A 16,281-nucleotide genomic window follows, 5' to 3' on the forward strand; every position below is an offset into this window, starting at 1 on the left:
CATTGAAAGATCTTTAATTACTGACCCTAAAGACACCTCTGTCACTCACTCATTTCACAGACCACCATTATCTCAGCCATAGATTCCAATCCCCATCACATAGACCTTCAATCATTTAGACTTCACAAACCCCCATCACTAACTCCAGAAAGTCCCCTGATGGCTGTTTAGATTCATGAGTCACACACCTGCAATCTCTTTTAAGGAGTGATCTTCTATCCACATCCTTGGTGTTCTCTCCAGAACACACTTGCTCATTTTTTGCAATAGGGACAAGCTGAGAATTTTCCAAATCTTCAAGTTTTTCAATTTACTCAGCCTCTTGTCTCCTTATTAAGCACCCCACACATACCCCATCATTCAACTCACAGACTCCCCAGGTACTCCAAAAACCCCATCACTGACCCCACAGACTCACCCATCACTGCTCTAAAGATCCCCATCATTTACCCGTGACCCCCACAAAACTTACCCCCACAGACCCTCCCATCACTTACCCTATATACCCCATCATTAACCCTTAAGACACTTATCACCCTCCCAACAACAGCCTCTCATTTGCCCTATAGACTGACCTCTATCACTCACAGGCCTCTATCAAACCATGGACCTATCACTTGCCCCAAAAGACCTCCCATTATGTACCCAACAACCCCATGACTCACCCTATAGACCCCCCCATCATGTATTACACAGACCCCTATCATTTACCCTATCGGCCTTTCATCACTCACCCTACAGATGCCCCATCACCCACTCTTTAAAATCCCCATAACTTCCCTAGTTGGTTTGGCTCAGTGGATAGAGCACTGGCCTGCGGACTGAAGAGTCCCGGGTTTGATTCTGGCCAAGGGCATATGCCTGGGTTGCAGGCTCGATCCCCAGTGTGGGGTGTGCAGGAGGAAGCCAATCAATGATTCTCTCTCATCACTGATGTTTCTATCTCTCCCTCTCCCTTCCTCTCAGAAATCAATAAAACTATATTAAAAAATAAAATAAAATCCCCATAAGTCACCTTGAAGAATTCATCATCATTCATCTCACAGTCTGTCATTAACTTCCTAGACCTTCAATCAAAAAACAGTGGGTACTTGCCCTAGCCGATTTGGGTCAGTGGATAGAGCATCAGCCTGCAGAGTGAACGTTCCCTGGTTCGATTCTGGTCAAGAGTACATGCCCAGGTTGCGGACTCAATCCCCAGTAGGGGGCATGTAGGAGGCAGCCAATCAATGATTCTCATTATTGATGTTTCTATCTTTCCCTCTCCCTTCCTCTCTGAAATCAATTATATATATATATATTTTTTTTTTTTTTTAATGGGAACTTGACGAATTTAGAGGAGGTAAAAAAATTAGTAGACTGTCTCCAGGTGACCTGTGCAGAGCAGGACTTCAGTTCCAATCTTGGTTCTGCTTGAGCCTACAATATAGCTTTTGAGAAATGCCTCACTTTTACAGTCAAAGCTGTGAATTACTTCCTCACCTCCTATCCATCACATACCTCATTAATTAAGGCATCCTGGCCTTCTTGCTCTTCCTCAAACACACCAGGCATAGCCCACCTTCCATCCATTGCAATGTCTACTCTCTGTCACTTACTATCCCTTTGACCTTGAGCATGTTTCTTCCTGGCCTTCAGTGCTCTCATCTATAAAATGCTTGTAATAATAGTGACTACCTCATAGGGTTTTATGCAGATTAAATGAATCAATATATGTAGACTATCTGGCATACAATTTCTATTTGTGGAATGGAAGAATAAATCCATGAAAGAAAGAGTTCTCCCCAGGACCATGGTGAAGACCTTTTTTATCTTGTTTCCATTATCTTTCCATCCAAGGCTCTCTCCACAACCAAGACAGAGGCTTCTGACCACATCATACCCACATCTAAAACCTGTGCTCCAGTGCAGCTATCACCAACCTTTCAGACCTCACAGACCACTAGTTGGCAACTGCTGCTCTAGTGCACTCAGGATAAACTCCAAGCTCCAGGCTAATGTTTTGCTCATTCCATTCTATGGTAATTTTAATGAAAAGCAGACTCTCAAGCTCCTTGTTCCATAAAAAATCCAGCAATGCCGTATTTTTGACTCCAGCACCTGGGGTAAGAGAAATGTGCCAATAACCCTCTTCTGGCTTTCAAAAAAATCATTATTTATACATTAGAGGCCTGGTGCACGGATTTGTGCACTGGTGGGATCCCTCGGCATAGCCTGCGGGGATCGGGCCAAAACCGGCAGTCCAACACCGCCTGCCACTCCTGCCTGCTGCTCCTGCTCATCCTGGCCCTGCTGCGCCTGCTGCTGCACTGCTTGGTAGGCTCCCTGCAGCTATGCTGCAGTCTCCGGGCAGCGGCAGCCAGCCGTGAGCCCTGCATCTGGCACCTGTTGGTCAGCTGAGCAGTGCTCCCGCTGTGGGAGCACACTGACCACCAGGGGACAGCCCCTGGTGGCCAGTGTGCGTCATAGCGACCGGCTGACCGGTCTTTCAATTGCTTAGGCTTTTATATAGATAGATTCCAGAAAATAGATGTCAATTTAATATTAGTACCAAGGCAACAAATTATTTCAAAAGATACCAAAACAGAATTGCAGTCTTCATTTAAAAGTTAATGTTAAGGGTAGCATCCATATAACGCTGCAACAATAGCTGAAGTCCAGGTATCTTACAGGACTCCTTTGTTAGAAATTACATTTGAAGAAAAAGAAAAAAATACAAAATACCAAAAAAAAAAAATTACATTTGCAAGAGCAGTCTGTATTTTGTCCAAACCATATGGATATTGTGCAGTAAAGTAAGGAGAATGTCTTTTTGCATTTTTCCATACATAGAGTTTCTCAGAGGAATCTAAGATATATTCAATCATTCAGCCAATATTTACTGGACACACCGTTTAATAAAAGGACCAACCTCAACATGTTGTCCTCAAGGATTAAATAAAATGAAGGTAAACTTTAAAACGCTAGGATTGCTTGGACTGGTTTGGCTCAGTGGATGGAGCATCGGCCTGCGGACTCAAGGGTCCCAGGTTCGGTTCCGGCCAAGGGCGTGTACCTTGGTTGTGGGCACATCCCCAGTGGGAGATGTGCAGGAGGCAGCTGATCAATGTTTCTCTCTCATCGATGTTTCTAACTCTCTATCCCTCTCCCTTCCTCTCTGTAAAAATCAATAAAATATATTTTAAAAATAAAAATTTAAAAAATAAGTAAATAAAAAGCTAGGATCTCTAGAGAGCGTAAAAATGACTTTTTTGGTAAATTAAGTATAATATGTAAACAAAATCACAAACATTTAAAATGTATGGCTCCATTGATTTTCACAATGTGTAAACTATGTTTTTTAAAAGATTCGAGAAAAGGGTTATTTTTCTGTTCAGCGGATTCATTTGAAGAGGGCCACAGCATCTGAAATAGATGACATCATCTGTAAGCTGAGGCACAAGGCAACTTGCAGCAGGCTGTGGGGGGCCTTGACGTCATCGCGCAGCAGCTTCCTTTCCCCGCCCACTCCTCTCGCTGGAATAGGTCAACACTTTAACACTAACTAGGGTGAATCCGGAAGTAAACTATCCAAACAACCAAACCACGGACAAGGGGAGGTGGGACCTCAGTAGGCTCCTGCGCACTGGCTGATGTGAAGCAAAACACCCGGCGTTGTGGGGCGGGGCTCCTGTCAACAGCACTCTCTGCGCATGCGCAGAAGCGACCTCCACTCTCAGGTGTGGGGGTGCTAGGGTCGCGCAGCGCCCTCTGCGCCTGCGCCCGGGCGCAAGGTGGGGCCGCGGGCGCCCGCACTCTGGAGTGCGCGCAGGGGTAGGGGGGCGACCGTCACCCGTCACCCTCAGGCGGGTGGCGGCGGGATGGCGACGGCCACTGGGTCCTCGGATTTGGCCGGCTCTGGGGCGCCCCCGCCTGGTGGGGGAGTCCAAGCGGCGGCGGCTGAGGAGGAGGAGCGAGAGGTGGTACGGGTCCGAGTCAAGGTGAGGTCGGCTGCTGCTCAACCAGCTGGCCCGGGGCTCCCAGGGGAGGAGAAGGCGGTGACTGTCATAGGATGGAGGGCGGGACCTGAGATTTGGGGTGTCACCTGAGGGGCGAGGCTGGAGGGCCTGCCTGGTAATAGTGACAGGGGTGGAACAGGCAGGACGTGGGAATGCGAGGCCAGGGCTGGAAGGCGTGGAGACTGAAAATGGCAGGATGGGGATTATGGTGGAGAAGAGGGGCTGTAGGGATGGAGGAGGGGCCCTGTTGAGGAGTGGGTCCCTGAGGATGGGGTGGAGGGTTGCTGTCTGAAAAGGAGGCGCCTAGGTCAGTTAACATATGTGTTCAGAGCGCACTTTTGTGCAGGTCCCCACCGGGTGAGGGAGACAAACAGCTAAATAAATGAGATGCTTCGGACACTGGTGAATGTCATGAGGAAATGCTGAAAAATGTTCTCAACTAGGGCGTTACTTTAGCCAAGGTTGTACAGGGAAATCCCCAGGAAGGTATTGAAGGAGCAGAGACCTGAATTGCAAGGAGTCAGCCTGTGCGTGTGGGGGTGGGGGTGGGGATGGGTGTTCTAGGCAAAGGGAACAGCAAGGGCAAAGGCTGGGAGGTGGGGATGAGCTTGGCCTGTGCCCTTAGGTTCCCATATTCCTGGAGCCCTGGAGAGAGCGAGGGGAAGAGTGGATGAAGGTGAATCGGAGAGGTGAGAGGGCCAGATTGTGAAGGGCCTTTAAAGTGTTCTCTGAGTAAGAAAGCTGTTGCACTAGTCCCAGCAAGCAGTGATGGTGGCTCAGACTAAGATGGTGGCGCTGGTGGTGCTGAAAAGTGGGTAGGTTCAGGAGAGAAGTACACTTACAGCAATTTGGCAGTATGAGTGTAAAGGTCAAAAAAGCTGATGGGGAAAAAAAAGCTGATGGGCACTAGCCGGTTTGGCTCAGTGGACAGCCTGTCGGCCTGCAGACCTGACCGAAGGGTCCCAGGGTCCCAGGTTCAATTCGGGTCTAGGACATGTTCCTCTGTTGGGTTGCAGGCTCCTCCCTGGCCCAGGCCCTGGTCAGGGCACATGCAGGAGGCAACCAATTGATGTGTTTCTCTCACATCGATGTTTCTCTCTGCCTTTCCCTCTCTCTTCCACTCTCCCTAAAAATCAATGGAGCCCTAACCGGTTTGGCTCAGCGGATAGAGCGTCGGCCTGGGGACTCAAGGGTCCCAGGTTCGATTCCGGTCAAGGGCATGTACCTTGGCTGCGGGCACATCCCCAGTAGGGAGTGTACAGGAGGCAGCTGATCGATGTTTCTCGCTCATCGATGTTTCTAACTCTCTATCCCTCTCCCTTCCTCTCTGTAAAAAATCAATAAAATTTTTTAAAAAATCAAAGGAAAATATCCTCAGGTGAGGACTGAAAAAAACACACACAAAATAGCTGATGGGAGAGAGGAGGCTGGGGTCCTATAGGCCCACCTGTTGGGGATCCTTTAAAGATATTTAAGCCCTAGCCAGTTTGGATCAGTGGATAGAGCGTCACCCTGTGGACTGAAGTGTCCCGGGTTCAATTCCAGTCAAGGGCATAGACCCAGGTTGTGGGCTTAATCCCCAGTAGGGGGTGTGCAGGACGCAGCTAGTCAATGGTTCTCTCTCATCATTGATGTTTCTATCTCTCTTTCCCTCTCCTTTGCTCTCTGAAATCAATAAAAATGTTTTTCTTAAAAAGATATTTAAGCAGAGGAGTGTTGTAGCTCCATGTGCTAGATTGGTCGCAGCATGGAGGACGAATTTAATAGAGGCCAGACTGGACATGGTGATCCTAACAACCATCGTTGAGGGAATATAGAAGAAAGATTGGGTGTCTGGACCATTGCAGTAGCCTCCTCCTCACTAGACTGCTGCTTTCTCCCTTGCACCCCACACTCTGTCCCAAACAGAGAAGCCAGAAGGATCCTGTAAATCTAAAGTCAGACCACATTCTTCCCCTGCTCAGAACCCTCCCAATGCTACCACCTCAGAGCAAAAACCATCGTCCAGGATGCCCACCTTGATCTGGCCCCCACCACTCCTCTGACCTTGCCTCCTTCTGCTCCCTCTGCTTCAGCATGGTGATGTAACCCCTGATGGCCTCCCCTGGGTCTTCTCTCCCCAGAAATGTGAGAGCTTCTTGCCACCTGAGTTCCGCTCTTTTGCTGTTGACCCCCAGATCACCTCACTCGATGTGTTGCAGCACATCCTCATCCGAGCATTTGACTTGAATGGGTGAGTAAGGGATGCTGGTGACTGACCAGTGAGCTACCCACCTCAACAGTGACTGATTGGCCTTTTCATTGTTGTTGTTTGATAGGTGATTTGCTTGTTTTATTATAAATAACCCCACAGTGCACAGCCACCTAGCACTGTTGTTGCTGGATTAAAGGGCGTATGCTTTGTAAATTTTCAATGGGTGGTTCCAAAATGCTCTCCTGACAGGTTTTACCAATTTACAGACTCACCAGAAGCATATAAAATATCTGTTTCCCTCACACCCTCACAAACACGGGTTCCTATAAAATACTGGAAAATTTGTCAACCTGATAGATGAAAAGTGGGGTCTCCTGGGGGCAGTGTGGTGGTTATTTTGTTTTGGTGGTTATTTTGGAGGAATACAAGAACATGGTAACAAACTCAAAGTGTGCCAAAGTAATGGGTATTTAGGATGTTTTCATGGTTACAGTAGTCGTCACACAACATACTTCTTTGCATAGTTACACAAATGTATCTGAGAACGAATTCCTAGTTGTCATTTGACTTTTTTTCATAAACATCTTTTGTTGTGAAAAGTGACAATCATACAGATTGCTTTTTTTATGCAGTAAGAAGGCTGCTTTTTTTCCACTTCTACCCTTCAACTACCCTGTTACCCTCCCTAGAGGGTACCAACATTTTACCAGTTTCCAGTGTGTCCTCCAGATACAAGCAGGTGTGTGTGTGTGTGTTTCTGTGTTTGTGTTACCAAGTAGAGATGAGGGAACTGCCCTCAATCCTTAGCACAATATCTAGCACCTAGTAGAAAGTTGTTGTCAATCAACACCATTTACCTTCCCCTGGTTCTTTTGGAAACTGTCCCTGAGGCCTCCGGGGCACTGAGAGCTGCCACACCTCCCATGTCCAGGAAGAAGAACTTTGGCATCAGCTACCTGGGCCGGGATCGGCTGGGGCAGGAAGCATACCTCTCACTCCTGTCTGACTGGGACCTCAGCACAGCCTTCGCCACTGCCTCCAAACCTTACCTGCAGCTGCGTGTAGATATTCGGCCCACTGAGGACAGTGAGTACCCAGTGTCCTGGGGGGCACTGCTCTGGGACCTACCCTGTCCCTATAGGATGATGCCACCCTTGCAATAACACTCCCTCACAGTGGTCTAGGGAGCAAGGTAGCCTCATTCCAAGTTCTGGGTTGGCCACTGGGACTCAGTTTCTTTACCTGTAGAGATAATGGTATCTTAGGGCTATCGAGAGGATTAAACAGGGAAATTCATGTAAAATGCCTGTAATGGTGCGATGCTACATAGTAAATACTCAGAAAGTATTAGCTCTAGTAAAATAATTATATTTATTATTGTAGCATATAATCTAGTAATATATAATTATACAATGCAGTATAACAATAGAGCTATAGATATGTTTCAATTATAATAATATGTAAATATAGCAATGTGATAATGGCAGTTGTATTTATTTTTTTAAATTTATTTTTGTTGATTTCAGGGAAGAAGGGAGAGGGAGAGATCGATAGAAGCATTAGTGATGAGAGAGAACCGTTGATCGGCTGCCTCCTGCACGCCCCCTACTGAGGATCAAGCCCACAACCTCAAATTGGCCTGACCAGGAATTGAACCATGACCTCCTGGTTCATCTGTAGATTTTCTCTCATCATTGATGTGTCTATCTCTCTCTCCCTATCCTTTCCTCTCTCAAATCAATAAAAATGTATTTTAATAAAAGAATCTTCTTTCAATTAGATGAATTGCAAATGTTTTCCCCCAGCTTACCTTTTGTTCTATCGTTTTGCTTATGGTATCTTTTTTGTCCTATCAAAAATTAAGCCTGGCTGGTGTGGCTCAGTGGTTGAGCATCCACCTATGAACCAGGAGGTTACAGTTCCATTCCCAGTCAGGGCACATGCTTGGATTTTGGGCTTGATCCCCAGTAGAGGGCATGCAGGAGGCAGCCAATCAATGATTCTCTCTCATCATTGATGTTTCTATCTCTCCCTTTCCCTTCCTCTCTGAAATCAATAAAAATGTCTTTTCTAAGAAAATTAAAATTTAGACGCAGTCTTATACATATACTAGAGGACCAGTATACGAAATTTGTGCATGGGGGTGGGGGCAGTCCCTCAGCCCGACCTGCGCCTCTCACAGTCTGGGACCCCTCAGGGGATGTCCACATGCCGGCAGTCAGACATTGCTCTTGCAGTCCGGGACCCCTCGCTCTTTACCAACCCGCCTGCTCACTGCTCCTTACTGCTCGACTGCCTGCTCCTTAGCGCTACTGCAGAGGCTGGAGAGGCTCTCACCACTGCCACTGCGCTTGCCAGCCATGAGCCTGACATCTGGCTGAGCTGCGCTCCCCCTGTGGAAGCACAATGATCACCAGGGGGCAGCTCCTGTGTTGAGCGTCTGCCCCCTGGTGGTCAGTGCGCATCATAGGTCCGTTCTGCCATTCAGTCGATTTGCATATTAGGGTTTTATTATATAGGATACCTATTTCTTTATGATTTCTGAGTTTCTCCTCTTAATTTGGAACACCTTCCCCTATATCTCCTAATATGCTTATTATTTTCTTTTTTATATGTAAATCTCTACTCTGTCAACATTCTGATAACTAGACATAGATTTTTTTTAAAATTCCAAATAGTCAATTATGCTAACATCATTTATACATGTTATTTATTTATTTATTAAGAGAGAGAGATGAAAGAGAAACACCAATCAGTTGCTTCCTGCACGTGCCCTGACCAGGGATTGAACCTGCAACCTGGGTATGTGCCCTGATTAGGAATGGAACCTGCCAGCTTTTGTTGTATAGGATGACGCTCCAACTAACTGAGCAACACCGGCCAGGGCAGCATCATTTTTTAAATAACCACCTTTTCTACACTGATTTGAAATGCCATTTTTGTCAATACTGAGTTCCCATGAGTACTTGGAATTATTTCTGGGCTTTCTATTGCATTCCACCAATTGGCTCTCTTTTTCTACTGCTATGCTAACATCATATTTTTATCATAGTACTTTTGTGATAAATAGTAATAAGTCCAGCATTGCCATCCTTCCACTATTCTTTTTCATGACTCTTCTTTTCCTTAACTATCCTTAACTGTGAATTCTTTCATATGAACCTTAAAATAATTTTATCCAGTTCCAGGAAAAACCCCATTGCATTTCCGATTGGCATTACGCAGCATTTATGTATTAATTTGGGGTTTGGGAAGTTTGACAATTTTGTGATGAGGAAATGTAGTCTGTACAGCATATGTTATGCAATACCAGATGCAGGGCCTGAGGCAACACCCTGTAATAAAATACTTGGGCGTTTCTTCGGGGAAATGTATGTATATTCACACTCAGTGGGTTACATAAAGACTATATATAGTCTCATGTCAGTTCAGATCAGGTTTTGCCACTAGATGAGTTTGTGCTTGTACAAATCCTTTACCCAATGGGTTCTTTCTTTTTAAAATCTATATAAGACTGTCTCTTTTTTCCTATAATGTTTTTGGCTTTGAGGTATTCCTTCAGGTTTCTTCAATTTTCATTTTTTCTTTGTCACCTAGTTTTAGGTATATCGCTCATAAAAAAAAACCCCATAGCTGGATTTATGCTTTTTTACACAATTGACAGTGAAATCTTTTTTTAAAATATATTTTTTATTGATTTCAGAGAGGAAAGAGAAATAAAAACATTAATGATAAGGGAGAATCATTGGTTGGCTCCCTCCTGCACGCACCCTACTGGGGATTGAGCCTGCAACTCAGCATATGCCCTTCACTGGAATTGAACCCGGGACCCTTCAGTCTGTAGACCGACGCACTATCCACTGAGGCAAACCAGCTAGGGTGACAGTGAAATCTTTAGGCCGCTTACTTTTCTCGTCCAGTGTTTCCCACCCTTCCTGGCCCTTGAAATGAAAGCTTTGGAACACTTTTTCTTTTAATTGATTTTTGGAGAGGAAGAGGGGGGCAGGGAGGGAGGCAGGGAGGGAGGGAGAGAGAGAGAGAGAGAGAGAGAGAGAGAGAGAGAGAGAGAGAGAGGAGAGAGAGATTGAGATTGAGATTTATTGTTTCACCTGTTTATACATTCATTGGTTGCTTCCTATATGCCCTAATTGGGAATGGAACCCGCAACCTTGGCATATCAGGATGATGCTCCAACCAACTGAGATACCAGGCCAGGGCTGGAACACTTTTAATTCTAATTCTTCTTCTGATCCCTAACCCTTAACTTCTGGGTTTTGCTGAGACGGTAATTTTTGTTTCTTTTTTAATTCCAGGCTATCATTATCTTTTCTTTATAGTAGGTTGCTTATGTTTCAGGAATGCTAAAGTAACACTTAAGATTACAAACTCCCAATCACAGTGTGTCTGTCATTTCATGTTTAACTATATATGTTACAAACTGTGGCTCATCACCATTTACACTTCCCTTGCCTTCCCTCCCTTGAGCTGTTGTAGTCATTTCCTTTGAGAACTTCTTTTTCTCTTCCAATAAGGTACATGAGTTAGATGTACTCTAGTGACCAAAAATGTCTTTATTTGGCCACCATAGACAGGTACTGTTTGGCTGGCATGGAGCCCTTGGATCTTAGGCCTTTCTTTTCAATGCTCCATTTGTGCCACAAGCCACTGTATTCTTTTTTTAAATATATTTTATTGATTTTTACAGAGAGGAAGGGAGAGGGATAGAGAGTTAGAAACATCGATGAGAGAGAAACATCGATCAGCTGCCTCCTGCACACCCCCTACTGGGGATGAGCTCACAACCAAGGTACATGCCCTTGACCGGAATTGAACCTGGGACCCTTCAGTCCGCAGGTCGACGCTCTATCCACTGAGCCAAACTGGTCAGGGCTGGCCACTGTCTTCTTGCTTCCAGAGTTCTGATGACCTTCTTTCTGTTGTAAGAAGCCTATTCATGACTTTGGAAGCTGGCAGGAGTTTTTCTTCCTTCCTGTAATTCGGGCATTTCAGTAGCATCTGGATAGAGCTGGGGAGGCCTGTTATATGTGTGGCCTGTTAAATAATCCTATCTGAGGCTTGGTGAGCCATTTCTTCATCTCAAGGGCATTCTCCTTCATGTCTGTGTGATTATAATGTCTTCACCTGATCTCCCTTCTCCCTAGTATTTGCATATTAGGTGTTTTGGACTTGCCCTCCAGGTCTCTCTACTTTTTCACTTGAATCATCAAGCTTAGGTCTGTGCCTTGAAGGGGTTCTCCTTGGTCTTCTCCTTCTTCATTTTACCCGTCCAGTAGTGTGACCTCCATTTTACCTGTTGTGTTTTAATGCTCTGAGTAATGTTTTAGGAAGACCACTCTGGCAGCTGTTGGGAGAGAGGGGAGGGGCGAAAAGGAAACAGGGACTGGTTAGGCAGCAGTTTCAGGTGGGAGATGTGGTGGCTCTGACGGGCTGACAAGGTGGAAATGAGAGAAGAGGTGGAATTAAAGTATGTTTTGCATGCAGGAACCATGGGACTTAGCAACGGTTTGGCACTGGGAGTTGAGAGAGTGGGAGGCAGCAAGGAAGTCTCTCAGGTTTCTGGCTTAGCAACTGAATAGATAGAGACACTGTTCACTCATACGAGGAGCAGAGGAGGCCACGTGTAGAGTGGCTCTCAGGCTCCCCTTTCGGATCCCGTAGGTTCTTAGTGCAAGGTGAGACAGCCAAGGCGGGCCAGGGACATCCAAATGGTGCAGAGCAGTGGTTCCCAACCTTTCATTGGCCAGGCCCCACCTAAGCATCTCTAAGTCCTGATGCCCCTCCCCCCATGACACATAATTCTTATTATTCAAAAAGTGAACGCCTATTCACGTGGAGGAAGCCTAAAAGGACATTAACTTGGCCTAAACAAGCTTCCAAAGAACACGACATCCATGAAAGAGAAAAATAAAAGAACAAAAGGACAGTTGAAGTACTGAGGAAGAAATCACTAAGAAATTGTTAAAAAAAATAATAATATGAAGTGATATGAAAAAATAGCAAATAAAGTTTCAAAACATATAATAGAGAACTGAAATGCATAAATATGTCACAACAAATATTTATATACTGTACATGAGGCCCCTAGAACCATAAGAAATGCAAAAAATTCAGTTAATAATTCATCCTCGAACTGCCCCCTTAAAAATCAAATTGCCCACCTGTGGGGGCGTGTACCCCACATTGGGAACCACTGGTCTAGAGTCTGCTTCCTCCTCAGCTCTGAGGGAGAAAGTACAGTGAACTCCATGGAAATATTGCCTAAGGCTGGCACTTGCCTGCAGATGACAACAGATTACTAGTAAGCAAATCCAAGTTGATTTGTTTCATATAGAGAGTTTGAAAGCCACTAGATGTTGCTGTTGTCAGCTTAGCAGCTCTGTGGTGCCAGGGCTGATATCTCCTGAATCTCTCCAACTTAACCTCCAGGTGGCCACTGCTGCTTCAGCCACCACATCACATTTGAGGTGAGAAGAAAGGATTCCAGGGCTGTAAAGAACTGAGAGAAGGGACAGACTTCTGCTGATGTTCCAAGGGCCAGAACTGGAGAAAGTCCAGCATAGCATTGTTTCCTCTAAATACAGAACATACATATTCCACAAATTTTTTTTTTCTAAAATCTATCTGGGCTCTGGAGTAAGGCCAGTGAGGTTCAGATCCTGGCCCTACCATTTCCTAGCTGCGGAATCTTGGCCACTTACTCATTATTCCAACCCTTTTCCATCTTCTGTAATGACCATGGTAATCTACACTGATTGTGGGAGGAGCCGTGGCATGAATATAAGATAAAGAGTTTGGGCACGCCACATTTTAGTTCCTTCACTCACTAGCTGTGGGGCCTTGGGCAACTATCTTATCCTGACTGTGCCTGTTTCTTCATGAAGGAGGGGTGATAATAATAGTGCCTAACTTATAGGATGGATGCAACTAGTAAATAAGCTAAGCCTTGGCCAATGTGGTTCAGTTGGTTGGAATATCATCCCATGTACCAAAAGGTTGTGGGTTCAATCCCCGGTCAGGGCGCATGCGTGAGACAACCGATAGATGTCTCTCTCTCTTCCCTTCTCTCTCCCTCTATCTCTTCCTCTCTTCCTCCTTCCTTTCTTCCCTCCCTCCCTTCCTCACCCTCTCTCCAAAAAACAATCAATTTTAAAAATTCAACTCTGCCCAGCCAGTGTAGCTCAGTGGTTGAGCATCAACCTATGAACCAGGAGGTCACAGTTCGATTCCCAGTCAGGGCACATGCCCGGGTTGCAGGCTCGATCCCCAGTGTGGGGTGTGCAGGAGGCAGCCGATCAATGATTCTCTCATCATTGATGTTTCTATCTCTCTCCCCTCCATTCCTCTCAGAAATCAATAAAAATATATATATTTAAAAATTCAACTCTTAAAAAAAAGCTAAGGGCCAGAACACTTCCTGGCACTTAGCACTATGGAAATGTTGTCTCATGTTATTATTTAAATTAAAGCTAAGCCCTTGTCACATAGTACCTGGCACATGGTAAATATTACTATTAGAGTCTGCCCAGCCATTTTGTGAGAGAGTTACCTAATAGAAAAGACAGTCAGTCTAATAGAAAAGAATAATTTACGGCTCTGTTTTGCATGATTTAGATGACATGGGAAGAGAGAGTAGGAGTCGCTCATTGCCCTGTGGTTGCCTGGCTTCGGCAGGAGAGGAACCCAGCCCTGAGGTGTGAGGTTCTTATCCCCATTATCATGTTGCTTCACTCTGTGTGTCCAGGCCCGCTGCTGGAAGACTGGGACATAATCAGCCCCAAGGATGTCATCGGCTCCGACGTGTTGCTGGCTGAGAAACGGTCATCGCTGACAGCGGCTGCCCTGCCCTTCACTCAGTCCATCCTCTCTCAGGTGGTTTCAGGGACCCCCGGGACTCTCAGGTGGCTGTAGGGCAGGGCCTGCCTGGCTCCCCTGATTCTGAGTGTGCTGGTTGGCACCTGCCCCTAGCCTGCCAGCTGACCAGTGGCCTCCCCCTCCTTCACAGGTGGGCCGCACCTTGTCTAAGGTCCAGCAGGTGCTGAGTTGGTCATACGGGGAGGATGTCAAGCCTTTCAAGCCACCCCTGAGTGATGCTGAGTTCCACACATACCTGAACCACGAGGGCCAGCTCTCCCGCCCTGAGGAGTTGCGCCTGCGGATCTATCACGGTGGTGTTGAGCCCTCCCTGCGAAAGGTGAGCCCCCTCGACCACTCACTGGATGCATTCCTCCCGCAGTTATGAGTAGCTCATGAGACACATGCAGTGGACCACACTGTCATGGGATGGCGTGGTGATGCTCCCAGGCAGCAACCTCTCCTTCCGGAGCGGCTAGGAGTCAAAGGTGGGAAGGCAAACTTTTCTGAAGGAGGACAGAGGTCCAGGGCAGGGGCGGGGTGGTGACAGATATACCCGGGGATGTGGCAGCTCATCTGTAGATCCTCAGCCTCGTCCTTCTTGTCCCTGGCCAGGTGGTGTGGCGGTATCTGCTGAATGTATACCCAGACGGGCTGACAGGCCGCGAAAGGATGGATTACATGAAACGGAAGAGTCGGGAATATGAGCAGCTTAAGAGTGAGTGGGCACAGCGAGCCAGCCCCGAGGACTTGGAGTTCATCCGCAGCACGGTCCTCAAGGATGTGCTGCGGACCGACCGGGCCCACCCCTACTACGCAGGGCCCGAGGATGGCCCACACCTGCGCGCACTGCACGACCTGCTCACCACTTATGCCGTCACCCACCCACAGGTGTCCTACTGCCAGGGCATGAGCGATCTCGCCTCACCCATCCTTGCCGTCATGGACCATGAAGGCCATGCCTTCGTCTGCTTTTGTGGCATCATGAAGCGCCTGGCTGGGAACTTCCACCCTGATGGCCGCGCCATGGCCACCAAGTTCGCGCACCTCAAGTTGCTGCTGCGACACGCCGACCCTGACTTCTACCAGTACTTGCAGGAAGCTGGTGCTGATGATCTCTTCTTCTGCTACCGCTGGCTGCTGCTTGAGCTCAAGCGCGAGTTCGCCTTTGACGATGCCCTCCGCATGCTCGAGGTCACCTGGAGCTCGCTGCCTCCTGATCCTCCTGAACACGAGGTAGAGCTCATCGGACCCCCCAGCCAAGTGGCAGACACTGGCTTCAGCAGCCACAGGGGGAGGCCTGTGCGGCAGAGGCACATGTTGAGGCCTGCCGGTGGGGGAGGTGGTGCTTTTGAAGATGCGGTTGACCACTTGGCCATGACCAGTCAGGGGCCTAGTGGCGGGGGACGTCTCCTGAGACAAGCCAGTCTGGATGACTTCCAGCAACTCAGGGATAACACCAGCCCCAGGAGGGATCCTCGGGTCCAGCTGCCCCACCCAGTTGCCCTCATTAGCTCCAAGTCCCTCTCGGAGCCCTTGCTGAACTCCTCAGACCCACTACTATCCTCCTCTTCCCACCCCGATTCACCATCCTCCTCATCTCCACCATCCTCTCAGGAGGCCTCTCCTGCTGGTGATGTGGCTGCAGGATCCCCCCTGATACCTGAAGTGGGCTCCCCACAAGACCCTGGGAAGTCTCTGCCACCCCCACACCCATTGGGCCTGCCCCCACCCCAGGAGTTTGGCCAGGGGAACCCATTCATGCTCTTCCTCTGTCTCGCCATACTGCTGGAGCACCGTGACCACATCATGCGCAACGGGCTGGATTACAACGAGCTGGCCATGCACTTTGACCGCCTCGTGCGAAAACACCACCTGGGGCGCGTCCTACGCCGGGCCAAGGCTCTCTTTGCTGATTACCTGCAGTCTGAGGTGTGGGACTCAGAGGAGGGAGCTGAGGCCACAGCCCCGTTGTAATCAGGCTCCCTCCAGCCCACCATCAGCCCCACCAGATCTCGATTATTTGCCACGAGGGCCTCCACATGAGACCCTACCTCCCTGCCTGCCAGCCCTAGACCTGTTGGGGTGCAGGACCCTCTCCCCACAGGTCTGGGAATATGGGGCTCTGCTTCAGCACTGTCCCATTGAGGCTACAGCCTCTTTTCTGTTGTTGCTTTGTTTTTAACAACTGTACTTTGCACACATGAAGGTCACTGT

General features: G+C 47.6%; 1 protein-coding gene across 2 annotated transcripts; it reads left to right on the plus strand.

Moving 5' to 3' along the window:
- Positions 1–3,699: 3,699 nt before the first annotated feature.
- Positions 3,700–16,269, plus strand: TBC1D25 (TBC1 domain family member 25). 2 transcript variants are annotated; one of them, XM_036305395.1, is made up of 6 exons: positions 3,700–3,980; positions 6,074–6,231; positions 7,124–7,278; positions 13,955–14,082; positions 14,216–14,404; positions 14,680–16,269. In XM_036305395.1, the coding sequence occupies exons 1-6, from the start codon at positions 3,861–3,863 to the stop codon at positions 16,039–16,041; spliced, it is 2,112 nt and encodes a 703-aa protein (XP_036161288.1). In that variant the 5' UTR covers positions 3,700–3,860; the 3' UTR covers positions 16,042–16,269. The 2 variants fall into 2 exon arrangements, with proteins under 2 accessions (XP_036161288.1, XP_036161289.1); XM_036305396.1 differs by having other exon boundaries at positions 3,701–3,980; positions 6,122–6,231.
- Positions 16,270–16,281: the final 12 nt, after the last annotated feature.

Source organism: Myotis myotis, unplaced genomic scaffold (genome assembly GCF_014108235.1).
Source record: "Myotis myotis isolate mMyoMyo1 unplaced genomic scaffold, mMyoMyo1.p scaffold_m19_p_4, whole genome shotgun sequence".
In the NCBI taxonomy this organism is placed as follows: Eukaryota; Metazoa; Chordata; class Mammalia; order Chiroptera; family Vespertilionidae; genus Myotis; species Myotis myotis.